The sequence below is a fragment of the Lycium ferocissimum genome, chromosome 3 (assembly GCF_029784015.1).
Source record: "Lycium ferocissimum isolate CSIRO_LF1 chromosome 3, AGI_CSIRO_Lferr_CH_V1, whole genome shotgun sequence".
In the NCBI taxonomy this organism is placed as follows: Eukaryota; Viridiplantae; Streptophyta; class Magnoliopsida; order Solanales; family Solanaceae; genus Lycium; species Lycium ferocissimum.
The window spans coordinates 25035005-25045890 of NC_081344.1; the positions used below are offsets into that span (position 1 = coordinate 25035005).

Below are 10886 nucleotides of genomic sequence, written 5' to 3' on the forward strand. Positions count from 1 at the left end.
GGAGGTTAAAGCCATGATTAAAGAGGAAGCTAATGGTGGAAGGAATAATCAGGATCATCTGATTGTTCAAAAGCAGGTTAAGGATCACATCCTAGAGCTTAATGCTGCTGCTGGTGTTGTAGTTGGTACTAAGGCTGAGAAAGCCAAGGTACAAATGTTAGATAGCATGCAGAGTCAAGAGATGGATGAAGAGGAAGCTCAAGATGTTGCAATCAGACAGCAGCAATCTATACAAGATTCAAAGGGTAGTGCAAGTGTTTCTACCAATATACAGGCTGAGGAGAAGGAGGAAACTGTGGATACTACACCAGCAAGAGTAGTTCAAGTACAAAAGAATAATAATGTACATCAAAAGCAGCAACAGAACAATGCAGCAATAGGTATGGCAAATCAGAACAATAGTAGTAATTCAAGAAAGGTTGTAAGTTCTAACCAAGGAAGATCAAGTGGGAAGAATAATCAACTGGTACAATATGGTTCTGGTAAAAACCATAATCAAGTTGCTAATATTCATGCAACTGGGCACATGCAAGTTGCATTTCCTATTGGTAATGAAGCTAGAATAGACATGGATGAGGAGTCCACTGCACATAATTTTTTGAATGCTGCAAAGGAGGTGATATATCTCTTAGGCAGGTGGCAAAGGGTGCAGGAAAAACAAGGAAAAAGGCAACAAAAGATACACCTTATGTTTTAGGGGTGACAACAAGGAGGACTAATTCTAAATCCCATAATTCGTGATGAATGCACTAATATGGAATATTAGATCAGTGAACATCAAAAAAGCCTTCAAAAGGCTTTTGTCAATGCATACTAAACACATATTCTTCCTTATAGGTTTGATGGAGCCTTTCCAACAAGCTTATAAGTTGGATAGTTACAGGAGAAGATTAGGCCTGGAAACTGCATTATGCAGTGTTTCAGGCAAAATATGGGCCTTTGTGGATGCTGAATATGAAGTAAATGTGCTTGTAGACAGTGTCCAGCAAATGACATTGAAGTTGTCCAACTCTAACAATAGCACAGAGATGATTGTTACACTGGTGCATGCCAAATGTGACAGGATTGAAAGAAGAGAATTGTGGGAATCCTTGTATCACTTAGCATCAGACAAGACATTACCTTGGCTTGTGGGAGGTGATTTTAATGTCATTATTGATGAAGAAGAGAAATATGGGGGACTGCCAGTTACACTGAATGAAGTAGAAGATTTTAGGCATTGTATTCAATCATGCAATCTCTCAGACCTGGGCTATGAAGGTAGCATTTTCACTTGGTAGAATGGGAGGGGGGAAGATGATTATGTGTCCAAGAGATTAGACAGGTGGTTAGGCAACTTTGAACTTCAACAGCTGTTTCCAAGATTAGAAATCACACATTTGATTAAGTTTGGTTCAGATCATTTACCACTACTACTTGAATGCAAACAACAAGTTCAGCAATTTAAGAAGTCATTCAAATTCTTGAATTTCTGGACTAAACATGATACTTTCTTGGATGTGGTGAAATATAATTGGGAGACTGATGTATTGGCCAACTCTTTCATGACTTTCAATGTGAAACTGAAGAAAATGAAGAAAGTGTTATCAACTTGGAGTAAAAGTACTTATGGTGACATTTTTCAGAAGATTACAAATTTGGAGGATGTCATTAAAGCTCATGAAGCAATTTTTGAAGCCAATCCATCATATGCCAACAGGGAAAAACTCATGAAAGTTTAGACTGATTGACAAGAGTACTGCATTTGGAGGAGGAATTTTGGAAACAAAAGGCAGGCATGTCCTGGTTTTAAGAGAGGGATAAAAATTCCAAATTTTTCCATGCTCATGTGAAGGGAAGAAGAAAGAGCTTGCAACAAACAGTGCAGGAATTTGGCTTAATCAGGAGAATGAAATTGCAGAAGAAGCAGTCAGATTTTATCAGGCACAATTTCATAAAACTGATGTTCCTACACAGTTTGATATCCTAAAACATGTACCATCCATGATGTTACACCTCGGAGTTTTGTACGTGAAATCTATTAGGCATTAGTTATTTTGAGTGTAGACCTGGAGGACTTCCTAGGATATGTGAGATTGTATGCACCTATCTCATGGTTACGAGGGTTTAAGTCCATATAATAAGCTATGGAAGGATTGGAGGGCAAGTGGATCAAGAAAATTAAGTTTGTTGGATTTTATGGAAAATATGAGGGGCAATTTTAGTCCAAATTTGAGACAGAATATCTTTTAGTGAATGAGAAGTTTTGAAGCAAAGCAAAAGCCTAAGTTAAAGTTCATGAAGTCTAGTTTCCAACGTAACAAACCGCTCATCGATACGACATCGGAGTAGAGAATTAGAGACGTTACAATTTAGGTGGGTAGAGCAGGGCGCGCTGCTATAGTGCCAACCGACTCTAACCCATATAAGGGGCAAAACCTCATTTTTTTCTTCATAAAAACTTCCCAACTATTCCAGAAAATTCAGCAAGTATATGAGGGCATATATATACCATTAAAGTGAGGATTTTGAGTAATTTTGAGTGACGGAGTATTAATCGAGGTCCGGATAGCGTGTTGTCGCGATTATAGTTTTGTTTTGCGTTGGAGTTGGCCCGGATTCAAGTAGATATTGAAGATCTTCCTATTCTAGTGAAGGTAAGGTGTGAATTTCTCTTTATTAAGGTTGATTTAGGAATATTTATGAGAATAAGAGTTATAATTATTGTGCTGGTGTTGTTGGCTTATGGATTGAAGTTTGAAGAGAGTTTTGTATGAAAATATACATATTTGTCTTGTAGAATCTTGATGGTGTTGTTATTGATGTTGTTTGTATTGTTTGGGAGTTGTTTTGATATGTGGAGGAAGTTGTTAATATAGGGGAGATGCTGCCTAAATTTTCGTAACCCAAATTAGTCTTTAATAAGTAGTGCTTATAAGTTGATGGAAATATGATGGAAGTATGATTAAAGATGTATTTCTCGATGTATAGGTTCGGGTGAAGGGAAAGCATCAGAGTAAGGGATTCTTTAAGTGGTGGCTTGACGGATAAGTTATGCAAGGTGTTCGTTTCCCTCTTTCTTTGGCACGAATCCAACTAGAACATAAACACGAGCTTTCCATAACAAATCCACTCCATTCCCATGCTTTGTATTTCAAATCTTAATGGCTTGTTACTTGATTGATTCTTCAAATATTATTTTACTTATCATCATCGATCAATTCTTTGGACTCGATACGAATTCCATAAGTTATTCGGAGGCTACCGACCTTATGTCACTCCCAAGGTCAGATTATTGACTTCTCATGCATTGTATATATATATAAACGTATTGCACTATTTTATTACACCGTGCCGCGCTATAGTCGGCCGGGCATGGCGCGTAGATGCGCACACCACTGTAGTGGGCATGTTATGATATCGCCCCGGACGCGGGAGGCCCGGACGCGAGCTAATGATGATAACACCGAAAATAAATGGTGGGCATGATATTATGTATGACACCGAGCCTTAACGGCCGGGCATGATTTTACACATATAACACCGAGCCTTACGATCGGGCATGGATACTATCTGTTATGTATTTATATATATATATATATATATATATATATATATATATATATATATATATATATACATGCATTGTATGTCGTGTTACTTCCAGACATTCAGTTTTCTTTTGCCCTTATTAATGTTACATTATATCTTAATTATGTTGTTACTCTCCTGCCTTACATACTCAGTACTTTTATCCGTACTAACGTCCCATTGCACAGGACGCTGCATTTCGTGCGTGCGCTCGACAGGGGTTATTGAGGAGCGACCGCAGTAGGATTTTCCAGCTCAACGGTGTCAGCAAGTACCACTACTCCGGACTTGCTATCTTTTGGTACTTTTTTGCTAGTGTAATATATGTTCACATGTACACTCTTAGAGGCTCATAGACATAGTGAGGGATGTATATATTGTGTTTGGTCACGTTAGCCTTGTTTTGATTTGTGATACTTTCCCGTGAGCCTTGCCGGCTTTATGATACTCGTGATGTTATAGCGACCTTGCCAGTTCGCATATGTATAGAAATTTTGGATTATTGGATATTTTCATGTTGGGCCTTTTCTGCGTGCAGGTGTTCCTTGAATTACGGTATATGATGTTCAAAGTAGCTGTTAGGTCAGGTGGTCTCTGGCCTACGGGGCGGAGCTCGTCATACTCCTCGTCAGGGTGTGACAAATTAGTATCAGAGCAGTTCAGTCCTAGGGACGTCTATGAGCCGTGTCCAGTAGAGTCCTAGTTATCGTTATGTCGTGCACCATATCTATAGCCAGGAGGCTACAGGGCATTTAGGAAGACACTTTTCTTCATGATCTAGATCGTGCGATAGAGCTAAGTTAAGAATGCAACTATCTAATCTTTTCGTGTTTAATTTTCAGCGATGCCTCTGAGGAAGAAGAAAGTCAGCAGAATACTGGGCACTGTTGGGGAAGGCCCGAGCCAAGTACCCCCAGCTGAGTTAGAGCATAGCGAGGCTCAGAGCGCTACCCCCTTGCATGCTACCTCTACTCCGTCAGTCGCAGAAGAGCAGGATAGGGCTCCAGTCCCTCCGGCTCCTTAGCCCCAGCTCCTCCCCCCGCTGCTACAGAATAAGACTTGCGAGATATAGTCCAGTTACTGACCAGATTGGTGGCTTCTCAGACCCAGCGGTAGGGTGTCCTTCCAGACAGGGCTATTAGTTCCCGCATGTGTGACACTCTTACTTTGGACCCTCCGATTTTCATGGGGACAAACCTGAAGGATGATCCTCAGAACTTTGTAGATCGAATGGGCTGCGCTTTGAGGGTAATGCATGCTTCTGATACAGAATCAGTGGAGCTAGCTTCTTATAGACTGTGGGATGTGGCCGCAGTATGGTATGAGTCCTGGCAACAGTCGAGAGGGCAGAATGCACCTCCAGCAGTATGGTCCGAATTCACCAGGGCCTTTTTAGATCATTATCTGCCCGCTGAGGTTCGCCGGGCTAGGGCTGATGAGTTTCTATTGCTTCGCCAGAACAATATGAGCGTTCGGGAATATAGTTTGAAGTTTAACTCCTTAGCTAGATATGCTCCGGCGATGGTAGCCGAAATGGAAGATAGGGTACATCGTTTCGTGACTGGACTTGGGCATCACTTGATTAAGGATTGTATGATGGCTTCATTACAAGGTGGTATGAATATTGCTCGTATTCAGGCGTACGCTAAAAATTTGGAAGACATTGAACGCCAACAGTGAACTGAGCAAGACCCGAGTAGGGGCAGTTATAAGCGGGCCAGATCCGCAGGTTATTCAGGTGCTTATCAGGAAGGTTATAGGCCCTATTCTTATAGAAGATCAGCCCTTTCAGCGGGTAGTGCCCCCTCTCGATTTTCAAGGCAGCGCTATGATCGACCCACTTTTTTCGGACTGAGTCAGAGTTTGAGAGCGCCAATTCCTTCTTATAGGGGAGAATCAAGCCAGGTAAGGCCCCCACTGCCCCGTTGTGATCAGTGCGGTAAGGGCCATTTTGGCCAGTGCCGCCAGGGTATGGGGGTGTGTTACTCTTGTGAGCAGCCTGGTCATGTTATGAAAAACTGCCCATCTCGTGGTAGAGGAGGCCCGGCTCAGCCGACAGGTTCGATCACAGGTTCTTTATCTTCTGTTCGACCTCCTAGACAAGGTTCTTCTCCAGCCCCAGCAGGTAGAGGTAGGGGAAGAGGTCAAGTGTCTGGTTCCGGCAGCAACCAGAAGCGTATTTGTGCACTTACAGGACGACAGGATCTTGAGTCGTCTCCAGATGTTGTGACAGGTATTTTATCCATTTGTTCTTATGATGTCTATGCATTGATCGATCCGGGTTCTACACTATCTTATATCACACCTTATATTGCTGATAAGTTTGGTATAAAGCCCGAATCTTTGTCCAAGCCTTTCTTAGTTTCTACTCCGGTCGGAAAACCTGTTATTGCAAGATGAATTTATCGCAAGTGCGTGGTTACGATATGTGGTCGTGAAACTTTTGCTGATTTGATGGAGTTAGAAATGGTAGACTTTGACGCTATCATGGGTATGGATTGGTTAGCCTTTTGCTATGCCAATGTGGAATGTTGGTCCAAAACTGTGAAATTTCAGTTCTCGGGTGAGCCGGTTCTCAAATGGAAGGGCAATACTCCGGCACTAAAGGGTAGGTTTATTTCCTACCTTAAGGCGCGAAAAATGATTTTCAAAGGTTATATTTATCATTTGATTCGAGTTAGAGCACTGAAGCCGAACCACCAACCTTGCAATTCGTTCTTGTAGTCAAGGAATTTCAGGATGTGTTCCCCGATGAATTCCCTGGTGTCCCTCCCGAAAGAGAAATCGAATTTGCGATTGATGTGTATCCGGGTACTCAACCCATCTCCATTTCTCCTTATCATATGTCCCCTGCCGAATTGCAGAAATTGAAGGTGCAATTGCAGGACTTGTTAGACAAGGGCTTCATTAGGCCCAGTACTTCTCCATGGGGAGCACCGGTATTATTTGTGCGCAAGAAGGATGGCTCACTAAGAATGTGTATTGACTATTGGCAATTGAATAAGGCGACTATCAAGAACAAATATCCATTGCCTAGAATTGATGATTTGTTTGACCAGCTACAAGGTGCTAAATGCTTCTCAAAGATTGACTTAAGGTCAGGGTATCATCAGCTACTTGTAAAAGGGGAAGACATTCCGAATACGTCTTTCCGAACGAGATATGGGCATTTTGAATTCTTAGTTATGTCTTTCGGATTGACAAATGCTCCTGCGGCGTTTATGGCGCTAATGAACACCGTATTCCGACCCTTCTTGGATGTTTTTGTTATTGTATTCATTGACGATATCTTGGTATATTCTCGTTCAGAAATGGAACATGCTGATCATCTCCGAAAGGTGTTGCAAACATTGCGAGATCAAAGGTTGTATGCGAAATTTTCCAAATGTGAATTCTGGCTGACTTCAGTGGCTTTTCTAGGCCATATTGTGTCTGATGAGGGTATTAAAGTTGATGATCGGAAGGTCGAAGCTGTTAAGAATTGGCCCCGGCCAACAACAGCTTCAGAAATTTAAAGTTTCTTGGGTCTTGCGGGGTATTATCGGAGATTTGTGGAAGGATTTTCTTCTATAGCAGCTCCCCTTACAAAATTAACTTAGAAAAGGGCCAAGTTTCAATGGTCAGAAGAGTGTGAGTGGAGTTTCCAGAAATTGAAAGACAAGTTGACATCTACTTCTGTCCTCACCCTTCCAGAAGGCATCGAGGGTTACACTGTATACTGTGATACGTCACACACCGGCCTGGGATGTGTGTTGATGCAAAATGGTAAGGTGATTGCTTATGCCTCCCGACCACTACGGAATCACGAGCAAAATTATCCAACCCATGATCTAGAGCTGGCCACAGTGATTCACGCTCTAAAGATATGGCGACATTATTTATATGGAGTTCATGTTGATATCTATACGGACCATAAAAGCCTTCAATATATATTTAGGCAAAAGGAATTGAATTTGAGGTAATGAAGATGGCTCGAATTGTTAAAGGATTATGATGCTGAGATTTTATATCACCCTGGCAAAGCTAATGTTGTAGCTAAGCTCTAAGTCGCAAATCAATAGGTAGTTTATTGTATGTGCCAGTGGAAAAGTTGGAAATGACTGAGGAACTTTATCGTTTAGCGAATCTGGGAGTTCGCCTACTAGATTCGGAAGACACTGGAATTGCTTTACAGAATATATCCCAATCGACTCTTGCCTCAGATGTAAAGACTCAACAATATGAAGATCCAGTTTTAGTTAATATTAAGGAAGGAGTGCAACAAAATCTGATCTCAGCCTTTGAACTTGATTCAAATGGGGTTCTCAAACATCGAGGTCGTCTATGCGTTCCAAATGTAACCGGGCTTCGGGACAAGATCATGTCATAATTTCATTACTCCCAGTATTCCATTCATCCCGGATCCACTAAGATGTATCATGACCTCAAGGGCTTTTATTGGTGGAATGGTATTAAGAAAGATATTGCTAACTTTGTAGCTCAATGCCCCACTTGCCAATAGGTAAAGACCGAACATCAGAAACCCAGTGGCTTATTACAAGAAATGGAGATCCCAGCATGGAAATGGGAAGTGATTAATATGGATTTCATCACGGGATTTCCCCGTTCTCATCCCAAATTCGATTCTATTTGGGTAATTGTCAATAGGCTAACCAAATCAGCCTGTTTCTTGCCAGTAAGAACCACCTATGCTGCTGAAGACTATGCTAAATTGTATCTTAAAGAGATTGTGCGTCTTCACGGCATTCCTGTGTCCATTATTTCTGACAGGGGCGCTCAGTTTACGGCAAAGTTTTGAAAATCTTTTCAGGAAAGCCTTGGGACTCGAGTAAATCTTATTACGATTTTCCATCCGCAGTTAGACGAGCAGGCTGAGCGGACTATTTAGAAATTGGAAGATATGTTACGAGCCTGTGTACTGGATTTCCAAGAAAGTTGGGATGATCATTTGCCTTTGCTAGAGTTTGCTTATAACAATAGCTATCATGCCAGTATCAAAATGGCTCGTATTTAAGCCTATATGGTAGGAAGTGTAGGTCCCCTGCCAGTTGGTTTGAAGTCGGAGAAGCAAATTTTTTAGGCCGGACCTCGTTCATCAAGCTATTGAAAAGGTAAAGCTTATTGAGGAACGATTGCGTACAGCTTAGAGTCGTCAGAAATCTTATGCAGACGTATGACGACGAGAATTAGAGTTTCAAATAGGTGATTGGGTGTTTCTGAAGATATCACCAATGAAAGGCGTCATGCGGTTTGGTAAGAAAGGGAAACTTAATCCCCGATATATCAGACCTTATAAGATCGTCTGAAAGGTAGGCAAGTAGCTTATGAATTGGATTTACCATCAGAACTGCAAGCAGTTCATCCAGTTATTCATATATCCATGCTGAGAAATTGTGTTGGAGATCCCTCCGGAGTCGTACCTGTTAATGACATCCAAGTCACATAGAATCTGACATACGAGGAAGAACCAATTGCTATTCTCGACAGACAAGTCCGCAGACTCAGAAATAAAGATGTGGCTTCAGTAAAGGTTCTATGGAGGAGTAAAGATAGGGAAGAGATGACGTGGGAAACTGAAGCAAAAATGAAGTCCAAGTACTCTCATTTATTCCTTGCCCCAGCTAATACCGTCCCAGAAGAAGTCTTGCAAGATTCTTCCTTCTCCGTAAATCACCCACAAGGTAAAAGTCATACCCCAACCCTTGAGGGTCAATAAGATGAGAAATATTATTCTAATCATTGCATGACCGCGTGTCATTGATTACGGTATCATGTAGGGCTTGTGATTAGGACTTGTGACATATATGAAAATTAGTAGTGCTCCAATCACAAGAGATACTTTACTAACGTTTTGTGGAAGTTTGATTAACCCTCGAGTATTCCAACATTCGAGGACGAATGGTTTTGAGGGGGGGGGGGGAATGTTACCCCTCGTAGTTTTGTATGTGAAATCTATTAGGCATTAGTTGTTTTGAGTGTAGACCTAGAGGACTTCCTAGGATATGTGAGATTGTATGCACCTATCTCATGGTTACAAGGGTTTAAGTTCATATAATAAGCTATGGAAGGATTCAAGGGCAAGTGGATCAAGCAAAGTAAGTTTGTTGGATTTTATGAAAAACATAACGGGCAATTTTAGTCCAACTTTGAGAAAGAATATCTTTTATTAAATGAGGAGTTTTGAAGCAAAGCAAAAGCCTAAGTTAAAGTTCATGAAGTCTAGTTTCCAATGCAACAAACCGCTCATCGATACGACGTCAGAGTAGAGAATTAGGGACGTTACAAATTAGGCGGGCAGAGCAGGGCACGCTGCTACAGTACTACAGTGCCAACCGACTCTAAACCACTATATAAGGGGAAAACCCCATTTTTTTCTTCATAAAAACTTCCCAAATATTCCAGAAAATTCAGCAAGTATATAAGGGCATATATATACCATTAAAGTGAGGATTTTGAGTAATTTTGAGTGACGAAGTATTAATCGAGGTCCGGACAGCATGTAGTCGGGATTATAGTTTTGTTTTGCATTGGAGTTGGCCCTGATTCAAGTAGGTATTGAAGATCTTCCTATTCTAGCGAATGTAAGGTGTGAATTTCTCTTTATTAAGGTTGATTTAGGAATATTTATAAGAATAAGAGTTATAATTATTGTGTTGGTGTTGTTGGCTTATGGATTGAATTTTGAAGAGAGTTTTGGATGAAAATATACATATTTGTCTTGTATGATCTTGATGGTGTTGTAGTTGATGTTGTTTGTATTATTTAGGAGTTGTTTTGGTATGTGGAGGAAGTGGATAATATAGGGGAAATGCTGCCCAAATTTTCGTAACCCAAATTAGTCTTCAATAAGTAGTGCTTATAAGTTGATGGAACTATGATGGAATATTTATTTCTTGATATATAGGTTCGGATGAAGGGCAAGCATCGAAGTAAGGGATTCTTTAAGTGGTGGCTTGATGGATAGGTATGTAAGGTGTTTGTTTCCGTCTTTCTTTGGCACAAATCCAACTAGTACATAAACACGAGCATTCCATAACAAATCCACTCCATTCCCATGCTTTGTATTTCAAATCTTAACGTCTTGTTACTTGATTGATTCTTAAAATATTATATTACTTATAATCATCAATCACTTCTTTGGACTTGATACGAATTCCATAAGTTATTCGGAGGCTACCAACCTTATGTCACTCCGAAGGGCCAAGGTCAGATTATTGACTTCTCATGCATTGTATATATATATATAAATGTATTGCACTATTTTACTACACCATACCGTGCTATAGTCGGCCGGGCATGGCACGTAGATGCGCACA

The 10886-nt window shown here is 40.9% G+C and overlaps 1 protein-coding gene across 1 annotated transcript; it reads left to right on the forward strand.

The window, feature by feature from the left end:
• The first annotated feature begins 740 nt into the window (after positions 1–740).
• LOC132048800 (uncharacterized) lies at positions 741–4594 on the forward strand. The gene is made up of 4 exons (XM_059439484.1): positions 741–1260; positions 1369–1715; positions 1835–1955; positions 4413–4594. Exons 1-4 carry the CDS (start codon positions 741–743, stop codon positions 4592–4594), a joined length of 1170 nt encoding a protein of 389 aa, XP_059295467.1.
• The last annotated feature ends 6292 nt before the right edge of the window (positions 4595–10886 follow it).